The sequence below is a fragment of the Syngnathus floridae genome, chromosome 14 (genome assembly GCF_059516105.1).
Source record: "Syngnathus floridae isolate MCC-2025c chromosome 14, RoL_Sflo_1.0, whole genome shotgun sequence".
NCBI lineage: Eukaryota > Metazoa > Chordata > Actinopteri > Syngnathiformes > Syngnathidae > Syngnathus > Syngnathus floridae.
In genome coordinates, this window is record NC_142426.1 from 7,101,662 (window position 1) to 7,122,443 (window position 20,782).

Genomic DNA, 20,782 nt, shown 5'->3' on the forward strand with positions numbered 1-20,782 from the left:
CCCCCCCAGGGTTCCTCGTCGATACGATTTACAGCTGTTCTCCCCTCTTAGCGCCAGTTGGCAGCTTTGACTTGCTCGCTGCAGATTTGCAGAGGAGCAAAGTAATCACCATCAAAATGTGGGATATCAACAATACCCGTGAGGATTTCAACTGGCGGGTGATGTGGATGTTGGATGCTCATTATCAAGCAAAAATAGGTGGAGAAGCAAGCCGGGAGCTGCTCTCAGAAGCTCCGTGCTGCAGACTTAATCAGCAGATTGTCTACACTGACGGGAAGGTGGTCTCCTGTTCTGATGAGAATACAGCCCTGACACTGTATTATGTATTTTGAATATATGAGGTAGTGACAAGGTCAGGGAGAGAAAATGAAAAGTCAATCTTTAGCAGTAATCCCCGAGAACTGGAGTCTCATTTCGTAGTTAGGAATATTACACTTGAGTTCCCTGAGCATAAAAAAAAATCATATTTATGAATTGTTGCCTCATTGACCTTCTCACATAGTGATGATTCACACGTTTAGTACACACACCTCATTAAAGACCGGCGATGATCTTGATGGCTAGATCATCTACCTTGAGGATTCACCAATGTGAGTCATGACTCAGCAGCACAACAAGCAGCTGTCAAGTAAACCTTGAAAGAGCTGCAAAAGCTCCAAGCAAACTATCATGCTGAAAATCAAACAGCAGCACTGACTCACCAATGTCACTTTGTCAATTAGTGTGCTGATCAGCATGTGGTGCATGCAGCAGACCCCCCCCAACTCCCCCCGTGACATTGACATTTTCAGCGAACAATGCCGATTATCATTACCAGCTGGGACCATCGTGACGGTGCTGACGTTGAACCTGCTGCTGTCCTCCTCCATGTTGCCTGGTAACTGCGACCCCGAGCCCACCGTTTGCGACCAAGCAGGCTCCTCATCTTCCGGAAGGGGGTCCAGAGAGACGTTGAGAACCGCCACGCTCTCAACCGGAACCCAGTCGAGCAATGCAAAGGGGTTATCGGAGCTGGTGTGGTTGTCTGAGGGAGAAAACGAAGGAGGGCCTGATCCGATAGTCTGAGCTGGAGAAGGGGAGAGAGATGTTCCAGACTGGGCTGGGGATGGAGACATGCTCGGAGCTGAGGTTGAAAAGGATGAAGTTGTGGATGGCGAAAGCTCCAAGTCTGCTCGTACAGATGCGGATTGCGTTTCAGTCGAAACTGTGGACAGGAGATTGGATGTCGAGATGTCCATAATCTGAGATGTGGACATCACAGAGGGCTCGGGAGCGGTGGTTGCCGTCGTAGTCGTAGTGGTCTGTCCTTTCCTGTGACCTCTTTCTCTGGATCTGGATCTTTCTCTTGGTTTACTGGTCCCCACTGGACGTCGTGAGACTTGAATCTCACCTTTGGCCTCCGCAGCGGTAATCACTCCACTCCCTTCATCATCTCCTCTTCCCTTGTCTTCACCTCTGCTCCTATCCTCCCCTCTGTTCTTCTTGCCTCGGCCTCTTCTGGAACCGGCTCGGGACGTGACCGAGATCTCCCTCTTGTCACCCGACTGGGTTGTGGTCTCGGTATCTACACGAAGCCAGGTTTCCCCGCTAGATGTTGTTTCTGGGACTGGGGCAGAGGTGGTGGACAGACGTGTCTGTGGAGTCTCCTCACTGATGGTTGTCCCGGTTGTGGAAAGATTATCGGAGGTAGGAGAGGATGTCAGATGAGTAGATGATTCTTCATTGGCTGGAGTCGCAGTGTTTTTGGAGGCGCCACTGGACAAGAAACTTCCCCAAGAGAAGAAACCTGCAGGAGTGTCAAGAAGACAGATTTAAAAAAAATGTCTGACATAAAATAAAGCAAACTGAGCTCTTTTGAGTTATGGTGCCTTTTGGGAGAAGACGCAATTATGGAATTTGGTCTTTTATATATTGAATACAAATATTATCCAAACATATAAGTATTATTTTAAAAGATATCCCAAATGTATCTCGCCCTGAAGCAATTTTGACATTTTAAGCAGCCAACGTACAGATGATTGATCACAATAATAAGGGCTTCTTGTTTTTTTAGCATAATCTAAGGCTAAAGTCCTTACTCAGTTCTGAATTATTAATGTCTGTTTTTGTAATTCCATATGTCTTCATTAAGAACGCTTATTACAGTTAATGTGCTTTGAATACTTAAGACTTGATTCCACGACGGCATAAAAACAAAAGTAACTAGAAAAGTCAAACCTGATGATGTTGTCGTGGCTAAATTCCTTCCATCCTCCTTCTTCTTGTGCTTTTTCTTCACATTTTCATCATCCATACTTTCCTTGGGAGTTCCAGTTGTTTCCTCACTAGCACCGCCACCGGTCCCTACCAGGTAGTTCCAAGGCTTCCAAAAAGAGTCGACAATCCCCGAGATGAGCTGAAATGATTTCAAATTGAAAGATGAATTTAAATCTCATGAAGGTTTTGACAATTCCACACTTAAATACTATCAAGGGGAAAAAAAAAACCTGACCTAAATATTGATGCTTACAAGGCACAGAAGAAAACAAACCTTCTTCTCAGCGGGTGTTGGAACCGCAGGAGGCCGGAGAAATTCAGGTGAGTCAGGCTCATATGGTTCTCCCCAGTCGATGCTTTGACCCGGAAATTTCTGAAGGCTCACATATGAGTCGGAGGACTCTGAGGACCAGGGGTCTGAGGCTGGGACGGGCACAGTTGGTATTTATTCTTCTGGTTTTGAGTTAAGATGTCATCAACTAGACTCACATGCGTTGACGTTAAGAAGGGACTCGTCCTCCTCAAGGTCTACCAGTCCCGTCCAGTTGGATGGAGAATGGTCAGTATCACCTGTGGTGGGAAAAGTAATTGACATTTTGTCCAAAAACTGCATTTATTAAAATGATCTGAGATAAAACCTTTAGCATTAATGGTAGGTGGGCTCTTCATTCCTGAAGACGCAGTACTCGAATCTGTGAGGTAGCTCCAGGGCTTCCACAGCGAGGTGTAGATCTGAGAGATGGTGTCAGTGCTCTCCACTTTACCTACAAAAACAGAGATAAAGAAAAAATGACTTGCTGTAAGGGTTTCAGCCAATATGAAGGATACAAAAAAATTCTCGTGTCAATTCAGCTTTTTTCACATCTGTGTGACAGTGTGAAGATGGAGCTCAGGAAGGACTGTTGCCATGGCGACAAGACTAGCCATGGCATGGTCGGTCATTGTTATTAGAGCAAATTGGAGGCTTCCACACCCACTTGGAGTGAGGGCTTTCGGCCTTGACAGGATATTTAAAACTATCTCCAATATCGCTTCTTTCCCTCACTTAATTCAGCAGCCACTCACATTTTAGCAATCGTCGTGTCGAAAAATTTCCCACTATTTATCTGGCTTGAGAAGATCAACTTATTATAACGATTACCATTAATTTAATAAATATGACCTTTAACTCTGAGCACATTCATAACTCAAAACACTTGGATCGCAAATCAGATTTCCCCATTTAAAATGAATGGAAATGCTCTTTGCAGAGGATAAAGAATATACGCCTGTGAGTCTACATGTGTTGCTCCACCATTTGTGTGCACTGCTGTGAAAAACCTTTCCAATAAATCAGATGATCACCTCTGTAGCAGTATGCATCATACAGTGCTGTGGTGTTGTCACTTGTGTTGTTCGACATGACAGTGTGGACTCCTGGCTTGTTCCCTCCGCAGTCTGGGTGAGGGAGGTTGACCGGGTAGTGAACGCTACCATCTGAGAGCCAACCCGGGGCGCAGCTGTCCAGGCCGGCCTTCCAGGCCAGATAAAGCTGCCCCACGGTAGCCAGCTGGCCCCCCAGGGACACGCAGCGGTCTGAGGCTGAAGACAGCGACAACCTGCCAGGAACTGAGGCATGAAAGACCTCGCCTGCAGGCAGAGAATAAAATGGGAGGACAGATAAACACTAGGTAGGAGCTCATTCCATGGTTGCCTTCAAAAGGTTCGACACGAAGGAAAAAAAACGTCTTATATTTTTTGAGAGGCAGAAATAGCCGACTATTTTTAGTGGCACGTATGACACCAAGGGCGGCACGAGCAGGAAGGTGTGTATTGACTAAAAATAAATAACACTTTGAATGTCACCACTTTACTCACGTTAGTCAGAATTCTGCAGATTATGGCCACTTTTATCTCCATGCAATGAAACCTTGTTTATTATGGAGGTTCCAGTAGCACAATATTGAGCTTATAAAACTTAAAATAATTAAAAATATCATTTTACCACTCCCACATGCTTTGTGTGTGTGTGCATGTGTGTGTTTGTGTATTACCATCCAATTCTTTCGCAAAGCAATAGACATCAAACAACTCTTTGGGGTCTCTTTTCCCATAATTCCTCACTCCAGCAGAGTACTCCTTATGTCCAGAGCAGTCCAGCTCAGTTGACTGGACGGAATATCTGCAAAAACATGGAAACACCTTTGAAGAAGATTGCATTTATGAATAATAATGAATGTCTAACTCATGAGCACATCAGCTAAGCAACAGATCATTTCTTCTCTCCTCACCGGACAGTCTGATCGTCGAGCCAGCCGGCCGCACAGCTGGCGAAGCCGTCGTAATAGGCGGCCCACATTTGGGCCGATGTGGCCATCTGAGCCGAGTTCTCCTGGCAGGCTCGCTGGGCGTCTGCGAAGGAGAGGGCGTATCGAGCGCTGGGAGCCTGGTAATGAAACACCACACCTGCCCAAATGCAAACACAGGTTAGTTGTTCTTTTATAACGTAAAAAGGTTGTTATTGCCTTGAAGAACATGAAAGTTCTGCAGATAAATAACCTGATGGGACATCATTGATATTCAGCCCAAAGGCCTTCATTAAAAATCAATTACACAATAACTCAGGTGGAAATTGAGATGAAAAAAAAAAAAAAAAAAGGGCTGCATAGAGCCTCACAGTCCATTAATCAAATCAGTCATTGTGATGTGACTGATTTGCTGAATTAATGTTATTAATGCTTAATTAATCAGAGGTGGCAAAAGTGCTTAAGCAGTACTGTACTTGTGTAAAAACAATTTTGATAAAAGCTACTTCAATAAAAGTCAAAAAGTACAGCTGTGAAATCTTGACTGTCAAATGTAAGAAAAAGGGGAATATTTGTGCTTGGTTTCTTGCCATCACTAAAATCAAATCACAGGCCTGCTAGTGCATCAACATTAGCATATATAATTAGCATATATAAAAAATACATCCTAACAAAGAAAATAAAAGCCTTTGTTGTGTGTGTGTTGTGTCATGAAGCCCGCCGCTGAGCATACCAAAGACCACCAGAGGCACGGCATCTCTCTCGTAGTCGTTGCCCATGACAACCTGACAGTGGTAAGTGCCTGAGTCGTTGGTACGCAGACTGGAGATCTCCATGGTAGCGTTGAGGGGACTGCCAGCGTATCCTGGCAGCTTGACACGGCCGCTGAAAGCCTTATTCACCTTGATTACGTCACCTTTGGCAGAGACACAGACAGACGGACGGACGGACAGCATTAGCTCAAGCGACTGACATCATCATTCAGCTTTTAGAAAAGGACAAAGCAAAAGCCTTGAAAGTCTTTTTCTCAATCGCATTCTCACAGAAGATCTCACCACATGCAAAATAGTATTGCGACACACACCTCGTTTATATGCGGACTTTTTCACGTGTGTGTGTGTGTGTGCACAAAGCAAGGTAAAGCAGGCAGAGGCAATTTTGATGAACTAGGATAGACACTTTGTGACCAAAAGCCTCCATGTGGCTATTGCTGCAGAAGCAGGGCCAACTCCATTTTTCCCTCTTGTAATTAATAGTTGTCCCAGAACTTTTGTCCATATGATGTCACGGAGAATTACCCAATAAATGTATCCGGAATTTGTCATTTTTGTCCATATTTTGTAATGGACAGTCGTCCCAATACTTTTGTCCATATTTTAGTCGATACATTCCCCAATACAGATTTTATCCATCTAGTTTTCATAACACTTTTCCTTGATGGATTATAACAAGTATAATAAATGATATATTTAAAGAGGGCTGGAGACAATCCCAGGCTGAATTTGGTACAAATTTGGACTGGACTCACCAACGCACACATTGACATACTTTTTTTTTTTTTTTTTAATCCCATCATGCATGTTTTTAGGATATGCCAATTCCAAACAGATCCAAGATTCGAACCCCATGAGTGCTCTGTAGCTGTGAAGTGGACTTTTTTTTTTTGGGTATTACCTTCAGCTGACAGCACAACCTGGTCCAGAGGGGACTCTTGTCCGCCTGCAGGAAACCTGACGAGAGTCCACAGGAGGCGGACGCTCTGTGCCGACGATCCGCTCGGCAGCGTGAAGACGCAGGGGAGCACGGCTTCACCTGCTAGCGGCCGCTGAATAGTAGGATGGCTAACCCTCCGCATGTTAACTATAGAGGAGGAATCACCTGCAGAGAGGATTGTAAAACAACCATCATGGAGATCCGGTGCGTACAAACAGGATGTGATGTTCTATATCCATCCGAGCCCAGCACATCAATACTTTTTGATTAAAGCATTTCAGCGTCTCATTGATCAATGCTCTGTGTACCGTAGTAGAAGAGAAAAATAAATGAGGGTCAGCTCTGGCTTTAAACCAATTTGTCTGCTGATCAGACATTGGGGATTCATTAGCAACGTTCACACAACCTCTGTCATCACTCCAGAGAAGGAGCTCAATGCTCATTACGGAAATGCAAAGTGCACGCGCACGCTAAAGTGATCTTCATTCTGCCCGCTTCTTTTGTTTATCTATTTACCCCCATTGTATTCACATAAAATAATGATTAAAGATCACCGCGGCGCACTTTGTGGCTCTACGCGTTAAAAATATCGTCGCCATGACAACAGCATCACCTGAAAAGCCAAACAACATCCAACAGTAACATCAAACCTATTTGTTGTCTTTCATCTGGTGTGAGCGCGTACCTTGCGAGATAACGACCAAATTGCCAGCCCATGCGAAACAGCGTGTGTAGAAATAAATACACAAATAAACAAAAGGTCTTTTTGGAATCACATAAACAGCGGATGGAAATCCCTGGAGGATATTTCCATCTGCATTTAGATTGGACATCTTTCACACGCCGAGGCCCCCCTGAGATCATTTCGGCGAGCTCAGGAGAGCCCCCGCGGCCCGCCGCTCAAATCAGATGTAATCACACAAGAACCACGCAGGCCGAGAGCGAGAGCGTGAGCCGGAATGAGATCGGGAGCCTGGCGGACAAAGACGGGGCGGTAGGACCAGACAAAGAGAGCTGGTTGTAAATTGAATGATGGAAATGGAGGGGCTTTGGCTGCCAAGTGTACTCACAGGCATGCAAGTGACAGATGGTATTGTTCAAATAAGGTGAGGGAAAGAGTGCTGGAAGTGACTTCAAGGGACACTCGCTGTCTTTAGCAGACCTGTCAGTTCTCTAAAAGATGGGGAAGGGACGTTTTGAGCCAAGATGGCTCAGTGGACGGCAGTCAAAATTCAACTCAAAAGTCAAGAAACAAAAATTAACCATTACAAAAATAAATTATTATTATTTTTATTATTTTTATTAATTACTTTTATTATTATTATTATTATTATATTTTTAAATTATTATTATTATTATTATTATTAACTACTAAAATAATGTACAACACTGAATTTAATGACTTATTAATAATATACTATATTATTATATATATATTAATGACTAAAAGAATGTACAGCGCTCAATTTGATTCTTTCCTCATCTTAATTTATACTTTATATTCTCCCCGTAACCTTTCTGACACATCTGGCATTCCTTGACATCTTTAATTGGACTAAATTTTGTTGTTCATAACTATGAATTTCACGCAGCGTCGCAAATGAACAGATGGCGGAAGTAAATTGCATAAATGCTTCTGGAGACGTTCCAGCTCACTCCCGCAGAGTATGTCGACAAACATTCCCAGCGTGTCAACTCTCACTTACAACATTGAAATTATATGTCTGCCACAATAAGATAAAAATAATAATGAAGAAACAGATGTGTCTGTGAATCCCAATCCGGCTGTACCTTGAAAGACGGCAATGGATGAAAATCCGATTTCCCATGGACTGAAATGCCTTTGCAAGATTTTACAGCTCGCTCATGTCCTCACTAAGGTGTCCTTGGTCTAAACTTTATCTAATAATGTGTTGAACTTCCTTCCCGCTTGCTGGAGCGAACAAAGATGGTGAATTCTGAAAAGTGAATTTGCATGAAGTTTCTGCATACAGTGCTGGAAAAAGTCACTCATAAAAATGCTAATGGCCTGAAATGCTGGCGATTGAGTATGACTCTCCCAGCGTCAATGTGACCATTATTGGATCAACTAATACGTGACCATCAAATCTTTCTTGAGATCGGAATTCATGTTGTTATCTTAAGAAAACTCACCAAAGCCAAAAGAGTATAAGAAGAGAGTCAAGAAGATGTGTCGCCCGGCCGCATGCCGAGGAAGCGCCATCTTGGACCTGAGAGGGATGACAGAAAACAATTCAATTTTAAAATTCAGTTGAGACATTAAACGATACTTTGGAGACAAAACACTCATTAGGGGGTCTGAATTTGAATTATTGTTCCAAAATAATTATTAATGTCTTTCCATCATCTGAATATCAGTATAGTTACAGACTAAATTCTCTATAATGGCTGACAAAACACTAAAAAAGTTAATGGAGTGTACCTCATTTGGGGGGGGGGGGGGGGGGGGAGGAATGAGATAATGTAATAAGAACAAAACGATAAGCAACTTAAAGCAGTCACAGTTCACTGGAGTTCTGCATCCGGAGCAATTAGTTGCCTTTAGACCTTTTGTATGAATGCCAGGTTAGATCTGAAGACAAGGTGACCTTGAACCAAGATGTGGCGGCAAGGGGAAACAGGCCAGCCAGTATGCATTTAATCTGTCCATCATTAGGAAAGCTTCACCGGCATGAAAGCTCATCGAGTTTGGCAAAAGGCCATCTGACGTCCTCCCAGTGAGCAGAAAGAGATTCACCCAACCAGTGTTCTCCCTCAAAAACTCAACATTGAGAAGATCCGAGATCAGAAACACATTCAAACTAATCTACTGAGTGTATCAAAGGATTTGAATGGTGGCCCGAAGCTTCTCTGCTCTATGAACTAAAGATGAAGAGGAGTTTGTTTGAAGAAGAAACAACTTTGCTTTATCATGCACAATTTTTCCAGAGTTCAAGGAGAACGAAACGAACGAGGATCCTGCAGGAATTAGCTTGACATGTTCGGCGTGGGCGGCTAGCAACCAGTCTAGGGTGGATTGACCCTATTAAAGAGCATCTTTATAGGAAATTGACGGCGAGATGGCCGGAAGTTCTGCATCTCCATTTCAGTTCCACCAAGTCATTCATTAAGGCCTACTCAGCCTCACCAAGGAAACCGCAACTCATTCCAAGTGCATCCCCCCCCCAATGCTCTGAAAGAGGATTACGCAACACCGATTCAACTAGCAATAAATGAACACAACAATGTCAGCCTTTCCGACCATGTGAAGCCTCGCTAAAACCATCTCAAATTGGAGTGTGTGAGGCGAAAGAAAAACATTCCCTGGAGATAGTATATCACCCCCCGTGACACCCACTAAACCACGTAGCACCGAACAAGAACCGCGTGAGTGATTTTTAATGGAAACAAAGCGGGACTCTTGAAAAGGAGGTTCTGGTGCGGGTTAGACCCCCCGTTGTGGCACGCACTTTAACACTGGTGAAAGGTGGATTTGGACCTGGTGATGGGCACTGACAGATTGGGGTCGCGAGTTGCTGGACTCTTTGCGCGTTGGAGATCTGAACCGTGGGTTACGCTCGCTGGGTGGTGCTTTGTAAAGCTTTGGACAGGGTCAGAACCCTCAGACGTTTGGTCAGACGCATACAAAGCTTTGAATCCGAGAACCTCGCCCCGGCAAGGCCGATCTCCGCCGTCACAATTTAGACCCCAAGCATGTGAATGGATGCCACTTGGTGTGCCCGTAGACAGAATCCATTCAGAAGTTTACCAGTGGGGGGGTTTACAACGTCCATAGCACCAGCAGCATACCAACAAGCACATTACGGGTGAACCTGCCATGCCTCTAATGCCTTTAGCGGTTAGCATTAAGCTAAACAGCTTAATCCTAACAGTACACTGCTGTTCAAAAGCTGTTAGCATCAAGGTAAACAGCTTAATGCTAACAGTACACGACTGTTCAAAAGTTTGGGGTCATCCAGACAATTTTGTGTTTTCCATAAAAATCAATGAATGAATATTTATTTTGAACATGATTTAAAGAATAAAAACAATAAAAACAAACAACAAATATCACTGTTCAAAAAGGAGTAGGAAGAAGCCTAACATAAATTACACAAGGGTTTTCAAGGGTTTTCAAGGATCATCCAATGGACCATTAGAACATTGGAGGAATGGTTGCTGGAAATGGGCATTGTAGATATTGCATTAAAAAAAATGACAGATAGAATAATCAGTATTCCTCATTAGTTAATCCTCATTGAAAAAAAATTTGCAATTTTATTTTAAAAATAAGGACTTTTCGAAGTGACCCCAAACTTTTGAACGGTAGAGTATGGGGTTGTTTTAAATACACACCAAGTGATTTTTTACTTATTTATTTATACAATATGGATCATGAAGCAATTAGACATTTACTTTGTACTAAACCAGGCCATGTTTGCTCCCAATTTCATCCCTGTGGCCATGGCGCATTTTTCTACTCAAGCATCACTTGGGATTGCAGACGAGGCGCATGATAGGTCACTGATTTCTACATTCACGTGCAAACGTCCACTTAGACTCACACGTACGCATTATGGCAGCTGGCGTCTGTGTTAAATTTCAATGCAAGTTTGCTCAAGCCAATAATTTCCGCATGGTCACAGATGTCGACCGCCGCGTGCTGTTGAGACACCTGTGACTTTTCCTTTGGAAGTTTAACAGCATTTGGAAAGGAATGTAGGCACATTTTCATTTGCATGAATTGTGTTTGAGTCAAACTTAAAGTCTTGTACCTCACTACTTCATAAGTGAACAAATCTCTCCACCCCCGCCTCCCCTTTTCCCTAATTATGTCTCAGCAAACTCTTTAAGTGCTGACAGTTCCCGATGATTGACAGACAAAGAGCGAGGAGAAGATGAAGACAAATGAAAGGAAGGTCATTTCAACCCCCTCGTCATATCCTCACAAAGAAAACGAGTTCACAAAGCCGCCGGAAATAAAAGCTGTTCCGATTCAAAAATGGCACGAGTGGTCCATCTTGACTTGAAAATTTGAAATTATATATGGAAGAAGCAATGGTAATAGAAGATACAATGGTGCCAGAGTTCTATGAGTGACCCAACTAGTTAGTTTAGCTGTCTAAAAGTGGTAAACAGGCGCAATCGTTTCCAGGGAGAGGAAAGATCGAATATTCTTAAAGCCATGAAAACATTCTTCACAATCAGAGAGACAGCAGTGAATTCGGATGACTCAGACTATTAATCTCTTGTGCACATTCATTATGCTGTCACATACACACCAACGTGCACACGCAAAAACAACTAATGACTCATCAAAGTTGCTCTTCACATGAAAACAAGCCCATGGAAGGTTTTTGAAGTCCAGCCTTTTCCGTACCACGTCCTCGGTCACATTTAAAGTGGCACAATTAAGCACTTGTGGGACGGCAAGATGAGATTCACCATCTATTGAAACAATGAATGGAAGTATTATCCAAAAGGCTCTCAAGACAGAAGAAGTGTAAGATTTTTTTGTGACTTCCAACAAGACACCTGACAAAGATTGAGAGCTCTTATGACAACCATCTGGCTGGAGACATAAAGATTTTTTATCTCAAATGTCACTCAAGTAGTGTTCCCGCACTCCATCATTATTCACTATCCGTTTTATCGGTTTACAATTGTTGTCGTTCCCACAAAGCAGAAAGAATTATCTTTGCGAGATTTGTTTGTATGTTTTGCTGCTCTGTATCTTAAAGTAGCAGCTGTTTGAAGGTTTATAATTACCGTAAGAGCTAGGCTAATTTTCATTAGCCTCTGTGGTGTTTTGCCTTATATGCTAGCATTAAGCTATTTTAACATCAATGCTAATGCGCATCAGTGATGTTTTCATGTGCTAGTGTTAAGATACTTTTTTTAGTTTAAAATACTTTAATTTTATGTAAATATATAATATATATTATATTATATATTCAATTTATGTAAATATAATTTTCTGACAAGTGACATTAGAAATCCGATTTTTGGAAGGATCTTGTTTAAGGTTGAACTTGAGATGTGTTTGAGCGGCAGGGTCAAAGGTTAAAATCATTCAGTTTGGGATCGCTACATATGCACACAAAAAAAACAGCTGAGCCCCAAAGCTGCAAAGAACAAAGGTGAAAGGTCAGAGGGGACAAAGCCACTTATGACATCAGGTGTGCGAGTCCATCTTATCATTTTTTTTTTTTATTATTAAATGCAAGGCTCTGCACAAACACAAATACATTTTATAGCATCCTCGGGGAAGCACAGAGAAAGAAAAGAAAACAAGTGAAACAGACGAAAAGACAGCAGCACACTGATTGGTTTTGATCCACCATTTGTTTGACTTTAAGATGTGCTGCGCTGGTGGAACATTGACTGCGCCGAAGAGGGTGAAACAAAGCATTGTCCTTCAGGTGTGTTTCATATTCACACATTCAGCAAAGACAAGAACTGAAAGTGCTGAGAGGAGATGTTTCAGGCAGTGTGATGGTGGGAGACAAAACCAAAAAAAAAAAAAAAAAAGAAAAGCATCCAACTGTGACAGCAGAATATAACACGAAACAGAACAGGTTGATAAAACTTAGCAAGTAAAACTTGCTTTTAACGGGAAGACAAAGAGAGCGACGTTTCTTTTGTGTGGACGAGCCGCTTGGCTGCGTTCTTATCCACGCTAGAAACCAGTGGCCTGACCAGCAGCTTGAAGCTGGTAATGGTCACAAAGCGAAGATGATTGACGGCTCGGCTACACCGATCCCCTAACATGATTTCTCCGCTAACATGATTTCAGGTTCTGAAAATATTTATCCATTCATTTTGATTGTTCATTGCTGTTCAAATGTTCTTTATGTAAAGTTCTGTTTGACGTTTCCTTTCACAAAAAGCTTTTTCTCTGCTTTTCAGTCAGAAACCAGAAGCCCATGTTCTATAGCTGATAACTACAAAAATGGTAAAAGCTAAAAAAATATATATTTATTTTTCTGGTGAAAGAATAAAGCCTCTGTCACACAACCCAATATTATTTGGGTGTTAGTCAAAATGCACCACTGGCAACTGTATTTTCAAAACAGCTAGCGGTAAACAAGTTAAATCCAATTTTTGTGCACTGCGATGTCCTTTCTGCTGTTTCACCCATTACACAATAATGTACTGTACAAAGTAATGGTACATTCAGAAACTATTTCAGAACCCCTTTCTAGTGTATCGTGCATCCTGCCCAGTAGTGAGTGCACTCAGCTCCACACACACACAGACTGAATGAAAAATGCATGGTGTAAACTAGCAGCTTTTAGCACCACTCTTCTTCACCATTCTTCTCTTCACCAACCAACACACACACACGATCGCCTCACCTCCTCCTGCTCCAGTACATGCGCCTGCCTTGTTAACCTCGTCCTGCTTTATGGCACTGACACCAAGCTGGTTATGGGTGCACTAACAAGGCCAAGGAAAAGGGGGGGAGACTCCTCCAAGGGAACGAGGAATAGAACAAGGGGCTCTCGGATTGTCACACAATGCGGCTCATTTGTCAAGGTCACCCAAACTACTGCTACATATGCAAGTGAAGACTTATTTTGTATTTGGAGTTTCCAAATATTCACAGAAGTTAGTTTCTGTTCAAATGTTTTCAGGTAAAAGTTCAAAATATTAGCCCATTTTTGGTACCACCATTTAACAGAAGATTAGGGTGAAGAGGTGGTCCGTTAAAATAATTAGACGCTCCATCGGAATACTTTTTTGTCGCCTAAAAACCTATACAGGACAAAATGAATGTTTTGTACATTCACGCCACCAGATGGCGCCAAAGCAGACGTCATATATTAGACATGGCTTTGGCCTGAGCACAAAAACAACAAATAATGTGCAATAAGAACCAAACAATCCACTAAAAGGTGAAGTCACAAATGCAGCACTGCAAAAATGCATTTGATTACGCTTTTTACAATATTTTTATTTCATGTCATGAAGGTTGGGGAAGCGCTTTGGGCACGCAGGTTGTAAAGCGTCCTTAAATGTCATGTGCAGGTGACATAAGACTTCATCACAACACAATACACTTCATTAACATCTGTTCATGTCTATTCCACCGCATCACTCCAACCATCTGATTCCGAGAGGACCGCCCATTCAAAACTTGTTCAAATTAAAATCTCTATGGGCTAGAACCGCACACGAACGCGCACACAGGCGCGCGCGGCGGGCGCTTACAAGAGTTGATGTTTTATGCATACCACTACATCAATCGTAAATTTCACTTAGTATTAAAAAGCTTTGCGTTGTAAATAATTCAAAAATACGGATCACTGAATTTGCTCTCATCGAAGCCATCACTTTGTTGCAAGTGATATTATTATATGTATGCACGTGCAGCTAAATTGTTCACCTTTTTTTACCATGCAACTCACACTTAAATGCTTCTCAATGATGCACGACGCTTGGAACGGTAAATAACGGCCGTTTTCACACTCACCTCAAGGGGACAAAGCACAGATGCAATCCGCTGGAATGTGCGAGTGGGGGTAAGAAGAAGAAGAAGGAAAGGGGAAAAAAAGCTTTTGCAGGTGCAGCTCGACGGAGCGGGCGTGAAGCAGCACTTTGCGGCACTTTGCGGTAAGCCTGACTTCAGCGAGTGGCCGATGATGGGCGCTTCATCTTCTGGCTCCCGAGGGGGCGTGATGGCTGCGAGCTGGTTGGCCACCTTTGGGTGCTCCAGAGAGAAGCCAGATCAGTTTGAAACAAAGACGGTTGACAGGCAGGCAAGGCAGACAGAGACAGGCAGACAGACGGCTCCAGCGCCCCCATTCAAAGAGAGAGGGTGGCGGTGTAGGTGGAAGGGGGAGGGTGGCTGGTTGTGAAAAAAAAAAAAAAAGGGGGGGGGGTGTCTTTATATGACCATAATCCGATATAAACCTTTAAAGGTTGAGCCACTGTCTGTGAATTAAATTAGAATGTCAGTCTGACCACCAGCTTAACCTCATCACATCCTCCTGATGCTCCCTCTCTCTCCTCATGTGACTGACAAGTTGGAACACCAAATAACAACAAAACATTCCGACCAGCAGAAATGTCATATGAAAAAATGGCATCACATCCTGCCAAGTGAGAGTCTGCTTAGCAGGTTAGAGAAAGAGTCACTTTCAGCTTGTCCCAACAATAATTACACTGTCCAGTTCCCTTTTTATTTTGCTGTAGTGCAATTTTTAATGGTTAAAAAAGTGATATACTAAATTGAATTAGCCAAAAAAGCATATATGAGCTAATACATAAAGAAAAGCAGTAACATGTTCAACTTGTGAACAGAAAAGCAACATAAAATGCAATCTTGAAAAAAAAAAAAAAGTAGCAAAGTGGGTTATTTGCTCCAGTGTTGATCTGCAGGCTGTTGCTAGGTGCTCGGCATGCTTTTAAATAATGCATCTCCACTCATGTCATAGAGGCAGGTTTTTGGAGTCCTAATAGCGCCACTGATAGCTAAAATGTGCACTACAGAAAAAAAGAAAAAAAAAAAAGAGAGAGAAAAAAAGGCTGCAGGTAATTGCCCCACTTGAAGATAATTTGGTGTCCAAATTGGAAGACCTCATTAAAATGCATTGTGCTGCCCAAACCACACAGCGTTTTTCCCGTTAATACAGACGGTTGAACACTATCCATTTTGGAAAGGTGCTCCAATTTCGGAACAAATTCGCCATTCAAAAATAATGTTGTGAACCACTTCACACCAACAAGTGACTCTGACAAGGTTGCCAGGTTGGCGTGGATGAAACAAAACTCCTTTTTGCTATTCTTTTTTGCTGTCTTTCCTACAAAAGCAAATGTGCTCAAATTCAGATGTGAAAATATAAAAACGATGACTTGTCGAGTAGTTGAAATCAAAGTCATCCTCAAATTTGGTTCAACTCAAATATCATCACAAGCTCTGTTCACGTGAGCCGACATATTGTAAAGAACACAACCTACAGCCTCCGCTTCAACCAAACCATGAATATTTCACATAAGATTTTTTTTTCTTTTCCCAAAAAAAGACCACATTATGCTGCATGTCACAATAGTTGGAGCATATTATTTTCTATTGTCAAAACACTTCCTAAGAATCTGAAAAAAGTGTCACAATTCTGTCATGCATTCATATAAATAGGACCCAAATACCTTCATTTCAATAAAAATGATTTTTAAACTTCTTTAAATCAAAAAATGTTATCACAGTTAATGTATAACGCACTGTCCTCAATTAGCACCACACACATGCACACACACAAGAAGGAGACTTGGCTTATTTTTGAAGCACTGTGACTTTTTAGAAATGTCAATCACTTTCCATCAGGGGAGCAAACGCAAGACATGAGAGGAACGGGATTATGACACGGAAAACTGCTCCATCATCTTAACAGCACTGCCAAGAAAGACACGGTGCCCACAGTGAGAACAAAGAGCATAATGATGTTTTTTGTAGCATAATAAATTCTCGATCCTGGTGTCGGCACTCTCGGGCGCCTGTGCGCGCTTGTTATTGGCCGGAAAGTCTCATTCTGCACGGTTTGTTTTTACTGGTGTTGTTGTTAATGTGAAGAGATCAAACAAGCTAGTAAGTTAACCACATAAAATGGATTTTGTCTGGGAGACAGAGTGGGCTGGCCAGTAATGGAGGAAGTGTGGGAGACGTGTTGCTAACCACCCACCATTAATGTTGTCCAAACATCAGTCAGCTAATTCATAAATATTTTTAAATACATTGATATCGTACATATTACAATATTAATATAATTACTATTTCTATTAAGAAAAGCTGATGTGCTAGAAAAAAACAAGAGTAAATTAGGAGAAAATTATCTAGAAATATTTATTTGCATCTCTGATTGTTTTTTGTCACCATCAGGCAGTCACGCTAAGGTAGCAAACTAATAAATGAATAATAAAATTATTAAAAATTCATTTGCCCATAAGGACTCTAATATCCCATTAGTTTCGCTGCAAATAACCGTGGCATTAGTTCACATTAGGCCCGCTTGGAAATCATTTTCATTATTTAATGGTCTATGCACCGCTAATGTAGCATATTTGCAGCATATGAAAATGGCCTATGCACTTCTAATTTTATAATTATTTATACAATAGTTAATGATCTATTTTAAGGTTTATGGTTTCGTTTTCGTCTTGTACTATCTAAAGTTAAACACAACTGAACTGTGCAGTAGTAGTTAAACATGACACTAGAGGGAGCCATGCTAATGACTCATGCTAACATTCTGGAATATCTGTTTATGTGCAGCAGCATATCTGACTTAAATGAGCTTTTATCCACTTTCCTCTTGTTGTTGCAAAGTCAAATTGATCCCTAATTACTAGAGAACAAGCAAAAACAAAATTCCAAAGCCACAAATTTGCTGAAAATGTTGAAATTGCACCCTAGTAGAAAGTCTGCAATCCTCAAAGCTTTGTTGATTCTTTTTGTAGCCTCCAAGTGTTAGCCTAATGACATGTCATCTGACAGCTACAGATCTTTACGGACTTTAAGTCTCACCTTTTTGCAATTTTTCCATTTATAGCCAGAAAGGACTGTCAACATTTTGGTCAGATTCACTGGCAGCCTTTTCAGATGAAGACTTTTCTACCAGGCTTGTTCAGAAAACAGAATTCAACAGCGGCAAACCTGTCAATACTTAAAATGCGACGTTCCCCCAAAAAGTCAGACAGCCAAAACCTGCCCAAATGGCCCAGAAGTGAACCTCACTCAAAATGGGTCAGTTGAAGGGCCCCTAAGCCAAAATTCATTTTTGCAAAATAACAGACAACAGCTCCTCACCCGCACACTTTTTTCATGCCCAATTATGAACTGATTTACCTTGGTGCTTAAAATTCAGGTCATGTGTGGCTGAGCATTTCCGTGCGTGTGTGTGTCTAATGAGCTCCTGTGCAGCATCTGTGATTTGGGTGTTCCACTCAGCCATCATGGTCCTTTTCAACCTTTATGTGTGGCAGAGGCCTTAAAAAAAAAACTGATTTAAAAACACAGAACAGATTTTGTCAAAGCTCTTGGCTATTTGTTTCTTTTGTGCAAATGGTCACACTTTCCTCAAACACACACAGACACACACACACCACAGATTTGATGTTAATTAGCATCACCACAGAAACTGCATGTCGCTGAGCTTTTTTACTGACTCAATTTCGGTTTGCTATAACGACTAATTCAATGTCATGGGTTCATTTTCTGTTCCTGTGTTTGAAAATATGTTAAAAGGATGCCATGAGAATGTGTGAGAGAGTTGTGGGATGGTGGGAAATGTAATTGTATAAAAATGAGGGAGGAAAGAAAGTATATTTCAGGGGGGCAGTGCCCCTGTGGCCACCCCTCTAGCTCTGCCACTGATTTTACGGAATAGTATCCTTCCACTGTTTTACACCTGTCTGAAATGACTGATTTTTAACATAATTGTAACCTTAGCAATAAAGACAAAAACATTTTCCACAATGCACCTCTGTGTACTCACTTGGGTTATTTTTTACCCTTGAATGAAACTCATTTTCCAAATGCCATATTTTGGAATGTTTTCGCAATAAAACTTTAATTCACTTTTTGTTTAATTACGTCATGCTACTTGTCCTCCTTCCTAATGCTATCATTGGCGAACATAATGAAGGCAAGAATTAATTAGGTGAGCTGTCGGGTCCTTTTGCTGCAGGTGAGACTCGCCCTAGTTGGCCCGAGTGTGTTTCGCTCACATTGCCTCATGCAGCCTCCTGATATTAAACGGTAAAGTGACTCAATGAAGCCTCAGTCCAGCCTCAGTTAGTGTAATTGGGTTTCAGCAGGCATACATTTTTTATCAACCAATATGACGATATCGCAATGACAGGAGACAAATATAAAAATGTGAATAGAATAAAGGACAATCTACATACAAAGTAAAAATGTGAACAAAGACAATAAAAGTCAAGTAACTGCTCACATGCCACACATTGTTATGTTCGTACAAAAAATTAAATAATTTATTCGAGGTTACCTGACATATTGAACCCTATTTCAAGCAAGACTGGAGGTCAGCTCCAAGGAAGTTGTGCGATGACGCATGGGTAGCTTTGATAATAGCGTTATATCGCCATCTTGTGGAAAAAAATCACCATTGCAAATTATACCGTGCATTTTTGCTTTCAATTGTCGAGATGTGTTTATTGTTAGATTGTTTATTAAAAGTTTGTTCTATTTTTTTTTGTTCTATTGTTTTAAACGTACCATATATTCCATATCACATACTCTGAAAAATGTAATGCTTGCTACTGAAACCAATGTAATAATAATGTGGAATTCATTTATTCTTTGTTCAATGTCGGGAGATAATACTCACAGTCTGTCCAGCAGGGGGCATCAGTGGACTCCTCAGGTTATAATGCCCTTCCCTCCTGCTCACTCAAGCTCTCATCCATTCATCAATCTTCTTTTACTCCCACTGACAAAAGATGCGGCAAACAGGGAGTGTGGGAAAACACAACAATGCATTAGAGAACACAGACAGTGATTAACATAAGCATAGAGGAGCGGGTGTGTGCCTGTTGAAAAAAGTCTAGTATTTTGACAATTGTATGAAACTTTGAAATTAAGATAATTATACTGAATGATTTTTATTTTTTAAAATTTAATTGTAAATAATCTAAATAATTCAGATACCATTCTCTTCTTTTTGAGTATCTGTATAAGGGATTTTTTTTAAATAAATAAATATATAACTAACTAACTAACTAAATAAATAAATAAATAAGTGACGTAATGATTTTGACTTGTGTGCTGTGTAAGAATAAATAAGAAACCAGAGTTTAGATCATTCATCTTGGCCTGCTGCCTATAAAATAATGCCCCTAAAATGACATCAAGTCAATTCTTCCTGGCTGGCCGCTCGCTCTTTCCCACCCAAATCAAAATGGGGTGAATCGTGGGGGGTCATGTCTGGCCACCCCTCAGGAGAATAACGGGGTCTCTGTCTGGCCCCCCCAAACCACCAACGGTTCTCCGCCATCCCTATGACAACAGCCAAGGACCCTAGCAGGCCCCTATGGCCTCTCGACTGGGTCGTTTGAGCAGATGCCCATAATTAACGTCACTATACGGAGGTGTCAGCCGCCTCGTCTGCCTTTACACGGAGGCAAAGCCTCTCCCAGACTTGTCAGGAGCCCAGAAGGATGGATGAAAAATGAGCGTGCTGGCTTGGGGGCTCCCCCTGAGCATCAGTATCTACCCAGACAAACTAAAGCTAACCCACTAGCTAAATAATTTTACACTTGAATATTTTGTAACTACAACAAGTGGCAAAAGTACTCACACTATACAATATTTGTACATGTTTTTTTAACTAGCATCACGTTTTGTTGAGTCAGCGGGTACTTGGATGAGGAAATAATGGACAGCTCCGAATAGTGGTCAGAGGTCGTCAGACTTAAATCTTCAGACTTCTGATGGAAAGCAAAAAAAAAAAACAGCTAAACTTAGAGTTAATCAGACACAGTTGAAAAGGTGACTCCTATTTAAAATG

The 20,782-nt window shown here is 41.6% G+C and overlaps 1 protein-coding gene across 3 annotated transcripts in view; it reads right to left on the reverse strand.

Moving 5' to 3' along the window:
- ncana (neurocan a) overlaps positions 1-20,782 on the reverse strand; it is a 43,051-nt gene that overhangs the window by 7,976 nt on the left and 14,293 nt on the right. Inside the window, exons 3-15 of one of the 3 annotated variants that reach the window (XM_088396777.1) lie at positions 19,604-19,705; positions 18,100-18,240; positions 8,409-8,485; positions 6,216-6,419; positions 5,275-5,457; positions 4,527-4,701; positions 4,290-4,417; positions 3,601-3,885; positions 2,895-3,020; positions 2,746-2,826; positions 2,531-2,679; positions 2,218-2,395; positions 815-1,786 (exon numbers count right to left, since the gene is read on the reverse strand). In XM_088396777.1, coding sequence (XP_088252903.1) covers positions 815-1,786; positions 2,218-2,395; positions 2,531-2,679; positions 2,746-2,826; positions 2,895-3,020; positions 3,601-3,885; positions 4,290-4,417; positions 4,527-4,701; positions 5,275-5,457; positions 6,216-6,419; positions 8,409-8,478 — 2,551 coding nt within the window. In that variant the 5' untranslated portion in view covers positions 8,479-8,485; positions 18,100-18,240; positions 19,604-19,705. Of the gene's footprint in view, positions 1-814; positions 1,787-2,217; positions 2,396-2,530; positions 2,680-2,745; positions 2,827-2,894; positions 3,021-3,600; positions 3,886-4,289; positions 4,418-4,526; positions 4,702-5,274; positions 5,458-6,215; positions 6,420-8,408; positions 8,486-14,730; positions 15,099-18,099; positions 18,241-19,603; positions 19,706-20,782 lie in introns of those variants that run through there. The other 2 variants (XM_088396778.1, XM_088396776.1) reach the window with 2 other exon arrangements.